The 20,439-nt window shown below is 43.5% G+C and overlaps 2 protein-coding genes across 2 annotated transcripts in view; one reads left to right on the top strand and one right to left on the bottom strand.

Annotated features, from left to right (window-relative positions):
* The window catches only part of npepl1 (aminopeptidase like 1), a 28,442-nt gene extending 26,362 nt beyond the window's left edge, over positions 1–2,080 (top strand). The window contains exon 12 of the mRNA XM_020518729.2: positions 1,370–2,080. Within this exon, the coding sequence (XP_020374318.1) occupies positions 1,370–1,537 (168 nt within the window). The 3' untranslated portion in view covers positions 1,538–2,080. The remainder of the gene's footprint in view (positions 1–1,369) is intronic.
* Positions 1–17,896, bottom strand: part of LOC109918787 (piezo-type mechanosensitive ion channel component 1-like) — a 33,519-nt gene extending 15,623 nt beyond the window's left edge. Inside the window, exons 1-5 of the mRNA XM_048608638.1 lie at positions 17,754–17,896; positions 16,325–16,441; positions 14,154–14,233; positions 11,846–12,068; positions 4,011–4,658 (exon numbers count right to left, since the gene is read on the bottom strand). Coding sequence (XP_048464595.1) covers positions 4,406–4,658; positions 11,846–12,068; positions 14,154–14,233; positions 16,325–16,441; positions 17,754–17,896 — 816 coding nt within the window. The 3' untranslated portion in view covers positions 4,011–4,405. The remainder of the gene's footprint in view (positions 1–4,010; positions 4,659–11,845; positions 12,069–14,153; positions 14,234–16,324; positions 16,442–17,753) is intronic.
* Positions 17,897–20,439: the final 2,543 nt, after the last annotated feature.

Genomic DNA, 20,439 nt, shown 5'->3' with positions numbered 1-20,439 from the left:
TTTTTTTATTGTGAACTGCCCCTTGCAATGAGAAAATAAAGTAATGTGTGAGCTAACAGCATTATCTGATCAGTAACACTAGCTTGAAGACCGAGCTTAAGCAGGTAATGATCTACTGGAAGCTGAACGTACAAGGCCACTTGATGGAGAATGGGTGAATATTGTGTCAGTCTGCAACCCATCATCTCTACCAAGTTTTACTGGCCCTTTTAAAATAAAGTGGGAGAGTAATTGAAAATTTGTTAAATTAATCATCTACCTGCTAGGATGTGTTGTGCTCCTCCGACCCCTTCATTTCTTGTACACCTGCCTTTATTTTGAATAGTTCCCCTCATACAATGATTTGCAATATTAATTAATTCATTATTTTAAACCACGCTCATGTATTTTTTCTTAATTTTCCTTGTCATTTTCACTTTTTTCCCTTCTTTAGCCCCTTACCTGATCTCTCCCTCATTCACTGCCTTTCTTTCTGTACTTGAATATCCCTTTCCTTCTGACTCATGACTCACTGCACTTTGGAAATCAGACTTGCATCAGAAAGGGTGTTTATTCACACATGTGAAATGTTTGCCTTTCATAAAAACATGAGAAATAGGAGCAGGAGTCAGCCGTTCAATTGCTGAAGTATGCTCTGCTATCCAGCAAGATCATGGTGGGCTTAAGTCAATTTTAGCCCCCTGTCTCAATTTTACCCCCCCCTCCACCGTCTCCTTTACAGATCAAAAATTAGTCTAATTCAATCTTGAATATATTCAATGGCCCAATGCCTGCTGCTCTCTCGAGTGGGAAATTCCAAAGTTTAATGATATTTCTGAGAGAAAGAAATTCTTCCTTGTTGTTGGAAGTGGAACACCTGTCATTTTGAGAACCAAGTGATGCCATCAGACACCTGCAGGCACTGCATGGGTTAAGTACACAATAAATCTTTCTCTACACTGTCCCATCAGGCATCCCCTGTTTAATTTGGAATCAAAATGTACCTCCCCCTACACTGTCCTAACAAGATGCCTCAATTCACGACTCAAGATTTGTACCCACCTTGCACATCAGTGGCATGTTTGAGTGAAATTGTCAGGCTAATGCTGAAAACAGCAGTCCTTGTCCATTAGAATCTATATTGAGACTGGCCAAACTCTTTCAAAGACGGACAAAGGGCCTAGTGTCCAATCACTATACCGCCCAGCTTACCTTTGAATCCCTCAAAGTGTTAAGATTAATTATTTCCAAAGCTCACCGATGTTTTTCACTAATTTTGTAAGGAAAATGTAAAGGTAAAAGCATTGGTAAGTTCCTGAAACTAGTAACGGGCCAGTTATTAAATGGTACACTGTATAAATGATGTAATACTTGTTTACTTTGTGTGCAGGGTGAGCGAGCAACCGGCTTTGGGGTGGCTTTCCTGTTGGCTCTGTTTGGCCGTGCTTCCAAAGACCCCATGCTGAACCTAGTGTCCCCTCTAGGTGCTGGCACAGACCAACACTATGCGACGAGCGAGGGAGACGGTGGCTTGTCCAAACGTAGGAGGCTGGTGTAAGATGGAGGGTAGCTGTGCACACAGTTAAATCACTGATGTAATAAGTCAATCAATCGCCAATCCAACCATCCAGGTATAACGAGTCTCATGTGGAAGCGGGGATCGCAGTCTCTCTCAAGGGGACTGTTGGCTTGTTACTTTGATGGAGTTTACAAGCAGCATTAGCCAGAGGCTCAAACCTCGTGTGAGGGCATCACTGAAGTCTTGGCATTACTTCAGATTCAAGCTTTAAGATATCCTTTGAGTCCATGTCTCTTCAAAATGTATCCAAATTGTATAAAGTCTCACTTTCCTTCTGTCAGCATTTAGTAACAAGTAATAAAATGGAATCCATAGAGAACCGTCATCAAATACCCAGGAGAGTGGGCGCACACATGGCTTTACTGCAGTGGTGGGGATGTGGTCTCGGTACAGCAGGGGCAATGAGAATTGCTATACTAAATGGTTTTATTCTTTTATAAAGACATTCTCTGTTTGACTGAATGTATCGAACAGATTGGAATGCTTGATCTTATTAAATCATTTTGCACAAGTTTCCTTTTATCTACCTGTCCTTTTTTATTTTGTCGTTGTATCAGCTTTCGTAATGGTTGTTTTGATTTTAAGTAATCCTTGTTATCCCAAGCTTACGTTTTCTGAACTAGATGTATAGAATCACCAGTGTGGAACAGGCCCAAGGCCTTGTTAAAGGAAGTTAATTCAACATTACTGACATTAAATTCAGTCAGAGACACTCCCATAACAGGCACAGTATGGGTTATTTATACAGTGTATCCCTATGCTTCACTTACTGTTTATACCTTACAACAGTGAATGTGACAAAACAGAAATTGCTGGAAAATCAGTTGACTTTTTGTGTCCAGTGACGACTCTTCAGAACTGATATTAGCTAGAAAACAGTTCGTTTTTATGCAGAAGCTAGGGTGTGGGGAGGGGCTAAGGAGTAAACGGTAGGCAGAGATAGAGCGCAAAGAGAGAGAACAACAGTTGGACAGGCAAAGGAGTGGATACCAGTCCGCCTAGGAGAGTGACTGGCTGTTGATGGGGACTATTAGTGGCTAATAATGTGTAATAGCAGCTCATGTGATAACAAGGCCTGGTGTGTGGAGGTTGGGATAAGGACATGGGAGAAGGTGCCCCAAAGCCTAAAACTGTTTAGACTCAAAATTGAGTTCGAGGGCTGTGGAGTTCCCAAGTAGAAAATAAGGTGCTGTTCTTCCAACTTGCACTGAGCGTTGTTGGAGAGCACTGCAGTAAGTCTGAGACAGAGATGTTGACCAGAAAACATGGTGGTGTGTTGAAGTGGCAGGCAACTGGAAGCTCAGGATCTTTTTTGCAGTGTTCTGAGAAGCACTCACCCAGTCTATGTTTCCTTTCCCCAATGTAGAAGGGACCACATTGTGAGCAGTGAATACAGTAGACTAGATTGATTGAAGTGCAGATAAAGTGCTGCTTCAGCTAGATGGTCTGTTTGGGCCCTTGTATACTAAGGAGGGAGGAGGTATTTGGGCAGATGTTATTGAACCTATATTGAACCCATATTCTCTTTCAAACTGGCTGTGCAAGGTCAAAAATCCTGCAGTGCTGACAGCACTCAGTTTAAACTAAGTCATGACATCATTTGCCAAATGTATTAAGTTCTCAGAAATATAATATGTGTTGACATTGCTTCTAATTTGATTTGATCCTCTTCTAGGAAGCAAAAGAAGCACACTGTTTGTTATTCTTTTGGAGCGTAATTCCCAACCTGGTTTGTGCAGCATGACAGTTCTATAAAAGCTGCATATTGTTGAACTTTGATTACCTGATTCTGCTCTGAAAGCACTGGTGTTGAGACCTCTCTGAAAAGCATTGAGTAAGGTGGAGAATTGTAGTGTCTGTGGCTGTCACTTGTGATAGGACACCTGAGGAAGGGGCTGAGTTTCCAAAAAGTTTGCGTTTTCAAATAAACCTGTTGGACTATAACCTGATGTGTGATTTTTGACCTTGTCCACCCCAGTCCAACACCGGCCCAACACCGGCATCGCCACATCATTGTGATAGGACAGCCACTGCTATTTTCCCTGATCCACCGGCTGTTCCTTTAAGCCCGCCCACTCAACTGGGGTAGGAAGAAGGTGTGTTTCCATGTAAGTACCCAAGTCTGTGAGAATGAATAATTAGGAGAATCCTGTGAAAATACCCCAGTGTTAGCCATCAAATATAATGTCAGCAAAACCCAGGTTTCTCCCAGAGGAAAAGTCGTCAGTGTTTAAATGAACTGTGCATCAGTGGGGAAACTCTTTTACCCACCTTTCTCTTCACTGACCTATTCTGCTTTCCTTTCTGCTTTGTATCTCAAATCAGTGTTTGAAAGTAACACAGCTCGAGTGAGTAGTAGCAAGGGCCCTAGTTGTTTGTCATTCTTAAGACAACTGCAGATGAGAAGATAAAGTGCCAATGACAGCATGTTTTCAGCTGAACCAATACTCACAGTAGATGTTGATGGTCTTCTGCAGTTCGAACGCTTCCTGTTCTTAATTTCTAAACAGCATTTGATACTTGAAGCGGAAGTTAGTACAAGCTGTGAAATTGCACATTTGATAGGACCAGGAATTCAATTATTGTCTTTTTAGCAATGTGTCAGTTATGCAGTAATTCTGCAGCTAGTGCCTATCACTTAGTACTGCTGAGGTATATAATTGTGTAAAAAGTTCAAATTCAATACATTGCAGGAAGAATAAACATGCAGACTTTCTGTCTCGGTGAGGGAGCTGTTAAAAAGAGTTCGATGGAATCCAAGGCTGCCATGTGGTTTCCTGAGGTTAATGTTGAATGGATACACCCTTTCCTGGGTGTAAAGAATGTTTAATTTCTCATTATTATCATTCACTCTTGCTTCTCACGGGTCCACTTGATTATGGTCTCAGGAGAGCGGTAAAGGAAGATGAGTTTGGCAAAAAGCTGCTCTTCGAGTTCTAACTCGCCCATCTCACGCACGAGGAAGATGTCAGTGCACAGCTTCAAGATTCTATCAGGATTGGGCAGCTCCTCAAACATGATGGAGCGAGAGATACCTTTGAAGAATTCTCGAACAAACTTTCCAATGACCAATACCACAGACAGATACAGACCGATGATCCTGAGGAGGAAATGAGAAAAAAAAAAGCTTAAATTTTAGGAAAAGAACAGCTGTTATTAGTAAGCTGCACCATATCTAAACTATTTTCCCAGACTATCTTTAAAGCATGGAGGAGCAAGAAGTCTTAAAGTGTGTTCAGGAGCATTTTCTGCACCAGTTATGTTTCCAGGCCGTTTCAAAAGGTGATATTGCTGAATCTCCATGCGTCACTGGGGTTGCAATTAGGTGTTAGTGATCATTGTACCATGAGGTTCAGGTTAGCTATGGAAAAGGACAAAGAACAACAATGAGTAGGAATCATTTAAGTGTGGGAAAACTAACCAGTAGAACAACAGATCTAGGCTGACTAAATTGAAGTTGGAGGTTGGCAGTAAAAACTGAAAAATAAATTATTTCAAAGCGAAGATTCAGGTACAGTGAGCTACATTCCCTTGAAAGGGAAAGGTTGGCAAACATCCAGTGGAAATAAAAGTTAAGACAAAGAAAAATGTGCGTATCACATCTGTCAGGTAGAAAATACAATTGACAACCAGGCTGAATATAGGGAGGCTCAGAAGAGAGTCATAGAAATGTAGAGCATGGAAACAGACCCTGCACTCCAACTCAACCATGTCAACCAGATAGTCTGCGTTGATCAAGTCCCATGTGCCATCATTTGACCCATGTTGCTCTAATCCTTCCTATTCATATACACATCCAGGTGCCTTTTAAATGTTGTAATCGGGTAGAGAAGCAAAGAGGAATAATGAAAAGAGATTAGCAGCTAACATAAAGAGGGATCCCAAGATCCTGTACAGGAATATAAATTGTATGTATATTTATTTTGTACAAAGTGTGGTTATAGGTTTGGGCCAATTGGGAGCTTGCACATAGAGAAAGGGGGCATAGCTGAAACGTTAAATAAATACTTCGCATCTCTCTTTACCAAGGAAGAGGAAGTAATTCAGATACTGGATTTTATTTTAAAGAAATGGAAGAGGAGGAGGCACTGTATGTGCTTAAAGTTGACAAAGCGTCAGGACCAGATGAGCAGTATCCAGGGTTAGTGAGGGAACTGTGAATGGAAATTACAGTGTCACTGTCCATAATTTTTCAGTCTTCCTTAGATTAAGCTGTGGTGCAAGAGGACTGCCGAACTGTAATCATTATATCCTTGTTCAAAAAAGGTAAGTCCAACAACTGCATTCCAGTCAGTTTTATCTACAATGGCAGGGATGCTTCCAAAAATAACAATTTGAGACCAAATTAACATACATGTGGACAAACGTGAGTTAATTAAAAGAAAGCCAGCATGGATGTTTTAAACATAAATCAGACTTAACTTACTTGCTGGAGTCTTTTGAACAGGTCTATGTGGTGTGCATACCATTCCAAAAGGTGTTTCTTACAGTAACATGCAACAGACTTGTGAGCAAAATTAGTGCTCATGGAATAAGAGACAGTAGCAACATGGACACAGCAATGGCTGAGTGACAGCAAACAGTAATGGCTAATGGATATCTTTTGGGCTGGAGGAAGTTTCGTTCTGGAGTTACCCCAGGAGTTATTGGTGGAACCCTTACTTTTCCTGATATATATTAATGACCAAGGTTTTGGTGTACAGGGCACAATTGTAAAGTATGGTACAAAACCTGGAAGCATTGTAAACAATGAGGAAAATGTGGAATTTCAAAGGGATGTTGACATGGTGGATGGCTGAATAAAGGACAGAAGAAGTTCAGTGCAGAAAGTGTGAGATGATTAATTTGGATAGGGAGAATATGGAGAGACAGTATAATGGGTACAATTCTAAAGGGAGTGCAGAAGTAGAGGAATGTGGATGTATGTCTGCATAAATCACTGAAGGTAGCAGGACAGATTGAGAGTGCAGTTCATAAAGTATACAGTACCCTTACCTTTATTAATAGGGGTACAGAATACAAGAGCAAGAAGGTGATGTTGAGCTTGTACTTATTCAGCTCAACTGGTCTGGGCATTGCATTGTAGGAAGGATGTGAAGGTATTGGAGAAGGTGCAGAAAGATTCATGAGAATGGTTCCAAGGCTGAGGAACTTCATTATGGAGATAGATTGGAGAAGTTAGAACTATTTGAAAAGCATTACCTGAGAATGTGGTACAAGTGGGATCAAGTGAAGCTTTCAAAAGGGAATTTGGCAGTTATCTGAGAAGGAGCGATGTGCAGGGTTATGGGGAGAAGACAGAGGATGACACTAGGTGAAATGCTTATTGGGAGAGCTGGTGCAAGCATAATGAGCTGAATGGTCTCTTGTGCTGTAAAAATCCTGAGATTACTAATTGATCCTGTAACTGCTTGATAGCAAACCAGCTATCACATCAAGTCCTGTGTTACTGATCATACCTGTAACATTGGACACAAAAACAGAAGTTGCTGGAAAAGCTCAGCAGATCTGGCAGCCAGACCTGCTGAGCTTTTCCAGCAACTTCTGTTTTTGTTCCTGATTTACAGTATCCACAGAGATAGTAGGAACTGCAGATGCTGGAGAATCTGAGATAACAAGGTGTAGAGCTGGATGAACACAGCAGGCCAAGCAGCATCAGAGGAGAAGGAAGGCTGACGTTTCGGGCCTAGACCTTTCTTCAGAAAGGAGGATCTAGGCCCGAAACGTCAGCCTTCCTGCTCCCCTACAGTATCCACAGTCCTTTTGATTTTTATACCTGTAACACTGTTGGGAATGTTATTCATAACTTTATAGGCAGTTGTAAACACAGACGATAGGAGCATGGGAAAGCCATTTAGCCTTTTGAAACTGCTCCACCATTCACTATGATCATGGCTGATCATTGAACTCAATAGCCTGTTCCCACTTTTCCTCCATATCCTTTAATCTGTGGTGGCAAATTCCACAGCTTTATCACTTTCTGGGTGAAGACATTTTCCTCATCTCAGTTGTAAATGGTTTACTATTTCCTTAGATTGTGACACCTGGATCTGGATTTCCCTGCCATTGGGAACATCCTTTCTGCGTCTACACTGTGTAGTCCTGTTAGAATTTCATAGGTTTCTGTGAGACTTCCCCAACTCCCCAGCCCCCCATTCTTCTGAACTCCAGTGAATATAATCTTAACCAAATCTACCTCTATTTATACATCAGTCCTGCCATCCCAGGAATTAGTCTGGTAAACCTTCACTGCACTCTCTCTTTAGCATGAACATCCTTCCTCACCGAGGAGACCAAAACTGCACACAGTATTCTTCCAGGTGTGGTCACACCAAGGCCCTATATAATTGCAGCAAGACATCCTGCATCTTAACTCTAGTCCTCTTACTGTGAAGACCATTTGCCTTTTTCACTGTCTGTAGCGTCTGCATACTTACTTTCAATGACTGGTGCACGAGGACACCCAGGTTTCATTGCACATTCCCCTCTCTCAAATTTATAGCCATTCAGAAAATCTGCCTTTCTGTTTGGCTACCAAAGTGGATAACCTCACATTTATCCACTGCATCTGCCATACATTTGCATCTCTGCATCCTCCCCACAGCTCGCCTTTCCACCCAACTTTGTGTCGTCTGCAAATTTGGAGATATTACGTTTGGTTTCCTTATCCAAATCATTAATGTGTAATCACGAATAGCTGGAGTCCTAGCACTAATCCCTGCAGTACCCCATTGTCATTTGGAAAAAGACCAGTTTAGTCCTACTCTTTGTTTCCTGTCTGCTAACCAGTTTTCTATTCATCTCAATACACTACCCCCATTCCCATGCATTTTAGCTGTACACGCTAAGCTCTTGTGGTATTTTGTCAAAAGATTTCTGAAAATACAAATAGACTACATCCACTGGTTCCCCATCATCAACTTTACTAGTTACATCCTCAAAAGATTTCAATGGATTTGTCCATAAGACATAGGAGCAGAAATTATGCCATTCAACCCATCCGGTCTACTCCACCATTCAATCATGGTGATAAGTTTCTCAACCTCATTCTCCCGCTTTCTCCCTGTAACCCTTGATCCTCTTGACAATCAAGAACCTATCTATCTCCATCTTAAATGTACTCAATGACGTGGCCTCCACAGCCTTCTGTGGCAGTGAATTCCATAGATTCACCGCTCTCTGTATGAAGAAGTTTCTCCTTATCTCCGTTCTAAAAGGTCTTCCCTTTATTCTAAGGCTGTGCCCTTGGGTCCTAGTCTCCCCTACCAATGGAAGCATCAATTTCCCCGATACCATTTAACCATGTGCTCCCCAACATTTCTCATGTTATTTGTGTCTTCCTTTGTGAATACAGGACCAAAGCATGTATTTCATTGATCAGCCATCTCTGATGAGGAATTCTATCGTATTATGGTCATTCATTAATCCCTGTTGTAGTAATCAGAGACAAAAACTGCTGATGCTAGAATCCAAGGTAGATAAATAGTGGGCTGGAAGAACACAGCAAGGCCAGAACACAGCATTTGGAGGAAAGGAGTCAATGTTTCGGGTATTATCCTTCTTCAGGACTGAAACATTGACTCCTTTCCTCCAAATGCTGCCTGGCTTGCTGTGTTCTTCCAGCCTCCTGTCTGTCTACACATTGTAGTAATGTTATGGTGAGTTTGGTGTTGGTAATACAATTCATATTTCCGATTCAAGCACAGAATGTAATTTGGGCTAGCACAGGAAAACAGAAACAGTGGCACACTGGTAATGTCACTAGACTAGTAATCCAGAGACCCAGGCTAATGCTCTGGGGAAATGGATTCAAATCTCACTACAGGATCTGATGGAGTTTAAATTAATAAAATCTGGAATTGAAAACTAGTCTATGAAACTATCATTGATTGTCCTTAAAAACAAAAACCATGTAGTTCACTAATGCCCTTTAAAGAAATAAATCTGCTTATGTATCCCACCTAATGTGACTGACTCAGAATAGACTGCCAAAATGGCATCGCAAGCAGTTCGAGGGTGATTAGGATAGGCCATCAAAGCTGCGGTTGACAGCAATGCTCACATCCAACGGAAGAATAAAAGACCATCAGCCCTTTCTGTTAACATTTCTGTTTTATATTCTTACATCCACATTTAGAATGGAATGTCTCTGTGTAATGTTTCTGCCTTTGGAGCCCAGGGACTCCACTGGTTAGAATTTCAGGGTTGCATGAGGACACTCCAGATGCCCATTCTCTTACGTTGTATGGGCTGGAGATGATGTAGAGTCTGTTCCACTGCAGGAAAGTGGCTAGGCAAAGAAATTCACCAAAGATCCTCAGACAGCACCTTCCAAACCATCAACCACTTCCATCTAGAAGGACAAGGGCAGTAGGTATATTGGAACACCACCACTTGCAAGCTGCCCTCCAGGACACACCATCCTGATTTGGAAATATATCGCCGTTCCTTCACTGTGGCTGGGTCAAAATCCTGGAATTCCCTCTCTAAGGGACATTGTGCGTCAACCCACAGCACACGAACTGCAGCGATTCAAGAAGGCAGCTCACCACCACCTTCTCAAGGGGGCAACTAGCGACAAGCAATGAATGCTGGGCCCAGCCTGCGACACCCACATCCCACAAGTGAATTGAAAAAGAGCAAGGGTCACCTGACCAGAAACGTTAACTCTGTTTTCTCCTTCACAGATGCTGCCAGACCTGCTGAGCTTTTCCAGCAACTTTGTTTTTGTTCCTGATTTACAGCATTCGCAGTTCTTTTGGTTTTTAGAAAAGAGCAAACCCTGCCGGAAGAAGGTTCTAGGTCATTGCCCTGGCCCTACCCCACTCATGGACTGCAGAAGTACCAGGAACTAGAGTGGCCTTGACGGTAGGCCAGGCACCAACTGATCAATAAAAACCCATCTTCCATATTTCCATTTCTACCTAGTTTTAGGTTTCTTCCAAAATTAAGCCAGATCATTGTACGCTCTTCCAACACTACCACACCCGAGATACCTAACATGACCAAGCAGCAGTTCTACCAAATGTGAGACATGAAAGTTAAATGGCCTGCACAGGACAGTGGGTGATTTGGTGGTAACATCATGCACACTTTTCCATGTCACAGGTACATCCTGCATCACACCTTGTTCCACAAGGGACGTGTTTGCATCATAGTGTAATGGGGGCAGGTGGAGGGGGCTACAGGTATTACTGGAAGTAAGACACAAGGTGTAATCGGTAATGTATCCTGCAAAGGAAATTCCCTATGTTTTTTCAAACAGTGCAGCCGTCTCACACAAAGTGATCTTAAAAGGGAAAGAGAGCCCACCTCTGACCTACAGGCTCACATTTTCAACCATTTTTTAAAATTCATTCACAGGATGAGGGCGTTGCAGGCTAGGCAGCATTTATTGCCCATCTCTAGTTGCCCACTGGGCAATTAAGAGGCAACCACATTGCTGTGGGTCTGGAGTCACATATAGGCCAGACCAGGTAGGATGGCAGTTTCCTTCCCTAACGGACATTAGTGAACCAGATGGGTTTTTCCTGATAATTGAGAATGGGTTCATGGTCATCACTAGACTCTTAATTCCACATTTTTTTTGAGACCTAATCAATTTGGATTCCAATGAAGGTGTCTTGTTAAAAAGACAGACCAAGTTGACGCCTAAAACATTGATGTTCTGACTACCCATGAGCAAGACCACAGGAGATCCATTAGAAGTTAAAAGGCATTTGGATTCCACTCATATTGGTGCCAAGTGTACAATCAGCATTTAATTAGCTTCATAAAAGCTAATAATACACGTAGTGAATCTGTATGATAACTATGGATAGCACAGGCAGAGAGACAGAGGGCAAGGTCATAAGTCATACAGGCATTGAGAGATTGGTACCAACAAATTGGCTCATTGAAACTGAAACTCCTCCCTTTCTCTGCCTGCGTTTGTCTGGCTGTGGACTTATTCCCTAGGTTTAAGCAAACTCCCACAAAATTACATTCTCATATTGTGCCCTGGCACAGATATCTTGCAGATTTAACTAAATTCCAGCAATCCTATGGGGCAGGTGGAGAGGCAGTAAAATGTTTTCTACAATGTGGCTTCCTGAAACAGCCTGACTGGGATAGGGCACTCACTGCTGGGTAGAGTAAAAGGTGGGGCGGGGGGTGAATGTGCAGACAAGGTGGATTTGCTGATGGCCCGAATGGCTTGCTTCCACACTGTAGGGATTCTATGATTCTATGTCTCTTCTATGGCCCTCTAAGTTTAGAATAAGAGGTCTAAATGGAAGACATCTTTACCCATATCCAGCAAGAAAACCCAGACTCGAGGGGCTGACTTTGTCATTGAAGATGATGAGCTTCATGTTGCTGCAGCCCTGGCTAGGCCACTGTGGGTCACACTCCTTGACGTTCCACCACCTCAGCTTTTCGTGTGATGTGGTGCATGCCCTGAGCTCTTCCTCCATCTGCAGCGAGATGTTCCTGAACAGGGCCAGCCTTTCTTTGTCACCACTGGGAAAACCTGCAACCATCGTGGAAGCAAAACACACCGCGTCAGTCAGTCCTTCCTGAGAGTAGAACCTCACACAGGATCACAAGTTATACTGCAGAAACGGGCCATTCTACAAATCCCATTCTATTGGTCTTTCCCTGGAATGCTGCAACCTTTTTTTTTTAAATTTTAGGAGCTTACCTGATTCCCTTTTAAAATCTACAATTGCATCTGCCACAGTCACAATTCAGATCATATCCACTCACTGTATGGTCAAGCCTTTTTCTCATCATGGTTCATTTGTGAATCACCTTAAATCTCTGCTGTCTGGTTTGTTACCCCTCTGCCAAAGCAGACAGTTTCCTTCATCCCTGGAACCATTTCCAAGTCAGGATGGTTAGTGGCTTGGAGGGGAGGCAAGTGGGGAGTATTCCATAACACTCCTGACTTCTGCCTTGTAGATGGTGAACAGACTTTGGGGAGTCAGGAGGTGAGTTACTCGCTGCAGGATTCCTAGCCTCTGACCTGCTGTCGAAGCCACTGTATTTATGTGGCTAGTCCAGTTCAGTTTCTGGGATGTGGAGAATTAAGCAATAGGAATGTGACCAAATGTCAAGAGGCAATGATTAGATTCTCCGTGTTGGAAATGGTCATTACCCTGATACTTGTGTGGTGTGAATGTTACTTGCCACTTGTCAGCCCAAGCCTGGATATTGTCGAAATCATGTTGCATTTGAACATGGACTGCTTCAGTATCTGAAGAGCTGCAAATTGTGCTGAACATTTTGCAATCATTGACAAACATCCCCACTTTTGGCCTTATGATAGAGGGAAGATCATTGATGAAGCAACTGAAGATGGTTAGAACTAGGACACTAGTTCAAGCAAATCCCGCAGAGATGTCCTGGAGCTGAGATGATTGACCTCCAACAACCACAACCATCTTCCTATGTGTCAAATATTACTCACGCCAGCAGAGAGTTTGCCCCCTGATTTCCAATGATTCGGCTTTGCTCAGGCTCCTTGATATCACAATCAGTCAAAGGTAACCTTGATGTGAAGGGGAGTTAGTCACTCTCACCTCAGTAGACTCGCAGCAAATTTACACAATACTGAGTTCCAAATTAATACCCTGTGTTGAGAAAGCTTGAGTAGAAATCCTCAGAATACACAACATATTACAGTATCCCACTAATGAAAAATCTACCTCCTCCTTACATTTCCACCACACTCTGGGGAAGTGAATTCCACATATTTCACTACCCTTTAAGAGAAGTAATTCCTCCTCATCTCTGTTTTAAATCTGCTATCACTTCGTTTAAAACTATGTCCTCTCATTCCAGGTTGACCCACACGTGAGGAAACAGCCTTTCTATGTCAACTTTTGTCAATCCCCTTTACCATCTTATAGACTTCAATGATATTTCCTCTCATTCCTCTAGACTCCAGAGAGTATAGGCCTAATCTGTTCAAACAAACCACTCATCTTTGGAATCAATGTAGTGAAGTTCCGCTGAACTGCCTCCAACATATCTCCCTCAAGTAAGCAACACTCTAGGTGTGCTCTCACTGATAAGAATGGACTTAGGAGGGTGATTTTTGTTTTCTTTTAGATCTTAACAATCAAACAGAAGAAAAACAATCTTAAAATTCAACACAAATTACATTTATATAGCACCCGTAATATAGAAACTATCTCAAGGTGCTTCACAGGAACAGTAAAATTTTACACTGAGTCAGGCATGAGTGACAAGTGACTGAAATTAGTATTTTTTTAAGAAAGGTGAGGGGTTTAGGAAGGGAATTTGGACTTTAGGGTCAAGTTTGGGGCTAACGGAGAAGGATGTACTCCTGCTCCAGTTACTACTGTTCCCCTCCGTTACTCACATGAAGGGTTAACCCCCTCCTCAGTAAAATCCATTGGTAAGCGAAAGTGGGCTTTATTGTGTGCACAACAACTGCTGATGGTCACAGTACAACACAGTCCAGTGACACCATGGGCAGGCTCATCCCAGTCAATCAGGTCTCCACGTCCATCCCTTATACACACAACACATAACTGTTGAGTTTTCACTGCAGAAGACCCCCAGTTAATTGTCCTATGTCTACACTCACTTGTTTGGAGTCGGAAAGCTGGCGTCGCTTCAGTTCGACGTGTCGCTCGAATGTATTTTGGGAGCAATTCCTTGATTACCCTGAAATGAGAGAGGATAGTTATTATTCCTCGTCAGCAATGTTGTGTGAAGCGGGGTGGGGAGTGGTGGTGGCAGTGAGTGTAAAACCCGTGACGTGCAGCAGACAGCTGGCATGGGCATCTTTACAACCATATGGCAACTGACCATGTGACTAACTGCATTGACCTGTGGAAGGGTGGGCTACCCTCTTGGTCAATTTTTGTGCCAGCAAGAACCAGGATGCAACTCCTGAGTGGGTGAGGAGGGAGAGGGAAGGGAGAGTGGGAGAGAGGGGAGGGAGAGGCCAAAGCAAGGAGGAAATAGGGGCAGGAGAGGGGAAGCAAGGACATGGGAAGTGATGGTAGGGAAGGGAAACCAAAGAGAGAAAAGAATGTAGGGGCAGGTAAGGATAGTGGAGGAGGACATAGGGTAGAGTGTAAGTGGGGAGGGGAAAGCAAGACAGCTGGGAGAAGTGAAGATGTGTGAGCAAGAAGTTGGGATAGGCAGAGGGGGTGTCAGTGTGGGAATAGGGGAGTATAGGGCAGGGGAGTATGGGGTGGAGAGTACTGGGTGGGGGAGAGGATAGTGAGGATGGGTGAAAGGGAGAGGTGGATGCAGTGGGAGGAAGTGAGACTGGAGGAGTGGGGAGGTGAGAGTGTAGTAGGGAACTGAAGGTAGGTGATGCCGTTCTGTCTGAATCCTCAGTGCCGGGATTTCCTGAAGAAAGCCTCAGGATTTCTCATCTTTCTGACTCTGTCCAGTCTAAAAGCTCATGGCTCTCTGTGATGTTGCTGAGTCTGCAGCTTTCACAGTCCTGGGTCTCCATGAATGATGAGGAAGATTGAATCAGCAGCATCAAACCCTTTCAGTTCTGAAGCCCAATGTTCCGTGACTTCTGCCCAACACATCTCACAACTCTATTCAATCTGCCCCCCAACTCTCTCTCTCCAGGCATCTGACATCGTCCTCTGTGCAGCCAACACAAACCCTCTTCCTCATTGTCTTGCTATCTCAATTCTACACCATGCTATTCACCCTCATTTTTGTCCTCGCCTCCTCTCCACACAGGTGTTCAGAACTCTTTGCTTTCTCTCCCCCCAGGAACACATGCCACACAACCTCAGGGAGAGGAGAACACCCAAGAAGGGGAAAGTGTAAAAACGGAAAGAACTGTGGATGCTGTAAATCAGGAGCAAAAACAAAAGTTGCTGGAAAAGCTCAGCAGGTCTGGCAGCGTCTGTGAAGGAAAAAAATCAGAGTTAACGTCTGGTGACCCTTCCTCTGGACTGGGGAAACGTGGGGAAAGTGTGTTCCCCTCCAGCGATAAATGTCTTGATGGCCGCTGGCAGTGAACATGCAGCTGCTCCAGCGAGAAGTCAGCAGTAAACAGCCTTTTGAGGCACTGCTGCAGAGATAGGTCCAGGGAGCTGATCCACTTGGGCATGTGTCAAGGTCTCAGCCCATTCCAGTTGGATCCCTGTACCTGCCTGAAGGTGCTGCAGTTGGTCTGCTTTTCGTCTTCATCAGTGGAGCTCCATAAGCTGCTTCCAGGCTGTGGTGGAGACGGGCACCAGGGAAATGCAGCTGGAAGTGAGTGAAGTACAAAAAAAGGGAAGTAGTTTCACAAGATATAGCAATTACCTGACTAGTACTGACAGCAGTGTGTGTGCAGCCTCTTACCTGGCCATAGCCACAGCTCTTCAGCGTAATTAACAAAAGGCTTCCCAGTCTGTCAAGTGTCACTGAACAAACACTAACCTGTTGGACACTCACTTCAGTTACACAGCTCAGGGAAATTAATACAATGGTGTTAAAGCCAGATGCATGGTTCAAGAGATACAATTGTCAGTTTATACAATCTAGTTATCTCTCTGAAAATCCCAGGGAGATCCCCACCCACTTAAAAACCTGCCTGGTTAAATCTGAAAACAGGTGAGATAATGTTGGGATCCTGATCCTCGTTTTTAAGGGATTTAGCTCCCTACACACACCAAACCCTGCTTCCTTTTGCCTGGAAAGGTCCCTTCAGTGAAGCTGAAGCAAACAATTTGGTTTGAGATGGGATTTGTACCTAAACCTGACCATGACAAAGACAGCAATGATGGTACATACACTGATTTCTCACGTGTCCCTTCCAGCAGCTGAACAAGCTCCTCTCTCACTTCCCTGTCTGTACAGACCACTGTGTGTTCACCAAATGCTTCGGGATTCATCAGCAGGGAAGCATTCCTGTAGGGACATGAGAAACAAGCATCAGCGGCTGATTCATAAATGCAACTGAAACATACAGATTGGAAATTCTTCTTGTTCCAGACAATCAGCCACTGAGGAGTTGTACACCCTGAATAAACACACCAATATCACAATGTCCGCATGTGTCTCAGATCTCTGCTTCATGTCATACATAAAGGGAAATGAAGGAACCAAAGTATACATTTACAATACGTGTATGTGCAGGACATATTTTATCTGTGATCCAGGTACAAATGAGATATTGTTGTATAGATATACCATTGGTTAGATACAAAGCAAAACTCTCAGTCCCTATCAAACACAGCCAGGACAGGTACAGTACAGGCCAAAGCTGCCTCTACTCTTCTGAACTGAACATAAACCTTCCTCAATACTGTCCCCATCTAACACTCCCAGGACAGGGACAGCACAGGGTTAGTTACAGGGTAAAACTTCATCTACTATAGAGTACCTATCCAAATGTTTTTAAAATGGTGCTATTGTACCTGCCTCAACCACTTCCTCTGGCAGCCTGTTCCATATACGCACCACTCTCTGCGTGAAGAAGTTGCCCTTCAGGTCCTTTTTAAGTCTTTCTCCTCTCACCCTAAACCTATGCCCTCTGGTTTTCAATTCCCCATCATAAGGTCACCCCTCATTCTCCTACATTCGAAGGAATAAAGTCCCATCTTGGCTAACTCTCCCTATAACTCAGGCCTACTAGTTCTGGCAACATCCGTGTAAACCTTCTTGAACTAAAAGTAATCCGAAAGTAAAGCTCACTCAACATTGTCCCCATTAAATACTCCCAGCGCAGAGTTAGTTACAAAGTAAAGCTCCCTCTATACTGTCCCCCATCAAACACTCCCAGGACAGGGGTTAGAAAGAGACGGTAAATTTTCCCTTCATCGATGTTTATGGCAAGCTGCAACTTTAAAAGATCATTGTCTGTACCTTGGAAGAGTTTTCAGTTTCAGGAACTGGCCTGAAAACAGAAAATGCTGGAAAACACAGTGGATCAGGCAGCATCCATGGAGAAAGAGCAAGCTAACGTTTTGAGTTTAGATTACTCTTCATCAGGAACTGGCCAGTGTGCCCATCAGGTTATTTTAATGCCAAACTGGGCTTGCTTCCAGGCCCTTGTGCCTGCGTGTAACTGGTCTCTCTGGAGCTGTGGCTCAGGGCTATTTGCTTTCCTGTGTACAAAGCCTGAGATTTCAATTGAATTCTTCACCTCAAAGCTTCATTTGATTCTGTTTCACTGAAGTAACAGGTGGTGATTTTCCCAATTTTACGCTACACAGTGTACCTCAGAATGGTCCATTGGAGATGTACGTAAATCTGTGAAGAATTGGCAATTTCTTCTTTCATTGCCTTGAGACTGGCCGGACTAATGCTCCACAGCAGGTTTGCGTCACTCTTGATGTGAGCCACAATGATGTCTTCTGGCATGTAGTTAACTAAAAACTGCATTGCAGACTGTGGAAATAGAAAATAGTGAATACATTCTGAACGTTTTTATAACACTTCTAAAAATTTATCTTCATTTTCTGTGCATTCGTCTGCCATTAGTTTTCATTTTCACTGCTATCCTCCTCTTCCTCCCACACTCTGTTCTGAGCAAGAACCCTTCTCTCTCTTTCCCTAAGGTTCTCAGCTCAGGTTCGCTTCTCTGCCTCCTCTTTCTGCAGGCTCCCTCCCTCCTTCACTGCCTTACTTTGTGTGTGTACCCTACAATATGCTCAAAGGATTAAACTTCTGTGAAAAAGACTGTCATTGTTTTGCTCCTGTCAGGGTGAGGCGTTTTGTCAGGAATGATACTTTGGGAAGTCAATGTCTTTAAGTACTCAGTGAAGGTTGAATCTTGTTTAATTTCTGCCCTCTCGGATAAGGGTCGCTCCACACTGTCTTCACCAAATATTTCAAGGACAGGTATGGCATGGGGTTAGATAGACAGAGTGAATTTTATCTTACATTGGCTGATGCACATAGCACAGCTTTAGAACTGGAGCCAATATTTGTACCTTTCTAAGCTTTTATTTGCAGAGACAAAAACTATACACCTCCTCAACTAAGAACCACACTGTCAGCTTGTTCCTGCTTGGGCAACAAGTGAATGCCAGTTTGTTCCCAACTCCAGCAAACAGCAGCAGATGGCCTATCCACTGTCCCACAACAGCACCCAGAACCCTCAGCATTCTTAATTCCTGCTGCAGTTGAACTGGGCTCAGTCTTTGCCTTGATTCTCGCACGCTACAGTCTCTCTGTCCAAGAATGCCATCATTTTCATGTCACTTCCTGCAGCTACACTCATACCAGATGCCAGTTTATGTCATTGTTGTGATATCATTGATAATATTCCTTGAGACTGGCTTTTCTACTTTGAGGTACCTTCTTTGTTTGGTTAGTATTTAATTTGACTGGGATTGGCTCATTAAGTAGTCCTAGATAAGTTGTAAATGGCAGTCAATGTGATCCTGTCTGGGAGATGTGGGTGGATTAGACTGGAGAGGGGCTTGAGTCACCTCTTGTAGTTTATGATCCTCTGCAGAACCCAAAGCTTTTGAACTGGGGCATAGTGACTGACAGTTCCTTCTCAAAGTCACCACCTCTTGGGTTCAAGCCCCATTCTTTACTACTGAGTGTATGCTGCACTGTCTGAGGTATCATCTTTCAGAAGACATTCTGAGGCTGCGTCAGGTGGATATAAATCCTTCAACCTCCATCTCAACAAGTGGGGAGCAGTTCTCCCCAGCATCACATTTATCCCCCACAGCAACATCACAGAAATAGATTGTCTGGCCATTTATCACACTGCCATTTGTGGGAGCTTACTGTGCACAAAATTGTCTGACTGTTTCTAAATTGTAATAGTGCCATATCAATGTAATTAGTTTCCCTTTCCCTTTCCCTTTAAGTACCTTTAAGTAATAAGGTATCAATCTTTAACTATTTAAATGGTGAGTCTAAAGAGGAGTATTTCCACTGGATCAATGCTGGGACAGTAATCTTTCTCATCTGATGTAAGAAAGGAGCAGCTTGTTGGGCCTTTTACATTTATTCACAGAACATCTTTGAGACCAACAAAGGTTGTGTTTATTTCCCACCTCACTCACTGTCCTAAGCACCAACCACATGAACCAGACTGAGGTGGCAGTTCCTTTCTCCTGGAGGATATCATAAAATCAACATGGACTTACAACCTTCCAGGATCATATCAGTGTACCACTCAGTGCCTGCTGCACTATCACAGAGAGCCCTGTCCTCTCTCGGTTTCAGTGCAGGTCTGAGTGTAGTCTGCTGTAATGTCCTGCTCTCTGTTGATTGGATGCGGGAAAAGATCTCATTTTGCTTTTTGAAGAAGAGAAACACCTTGGTGTCCTGGCCAACATTTAAACTTTTATTAACGTCACTGTAAACAGCTGCTCCTATCATTGTACTCATTGCTGTTTGTGGGATCTTGCTGTGCTCAAACGGGCTGCCATATTTCCTACAGTACAACTTCACTACATTTCATGAATATTCCATTGGCTGTAAAGCTCTGTGTGCTTTCCTGAGCTTCTGAGAGGCACTACATCAATTTATTGTTATTTATTTTGAGAATCAGTCCTCTGTAGACTATCATTTCCCAAAGTCATTTCACAACTTGTCAGGGTAGAGGATATAACCCACAACCATTAGATTCGCTGATGCGGTAACATCACTGACTGGCATCCTCTCACAGACACCCGCCTTTACCATGTTGGTGCCCAACACATCCATCACAACTGTGTTCTCGGTTCTGCCCCCTTCACCTCCCCTCTTGCAACCTCCCCACATTCTCACCCCATTCTCACCCCATTCCCATCCCTCACTCCAACTCCCAACCTCCCCACATTCTCATACCCCCCATTCCCACCCCGCACTCCAACTCCCAACCTCCCCACATTCTCATTCCCCCCCCCATTTCCACCCCACACTCCAACTCCCAACCTCCCCACATTCTCATTCCCCCC

The sequence above is a fragment of the Rhincodon typus genome, chromosome 19, assembly GCF_021869965.1.
Source record: "Rhincodon typus isolate 14 chromosome 19, sRhiTyp1.1, whole genome shotgun sequence".
NCBI lineage: Eukaryota > Metazoa > Chordata > Chondrichthyes > Orectolobiformes > Rhincodontidae > Rhincodon > Rhincodon typus.
The sequence above is the reverse complement of the archived record's forward strand: the minus strand, read 5'-3'. Positions and strand labels throughout refer to the sequence as shown.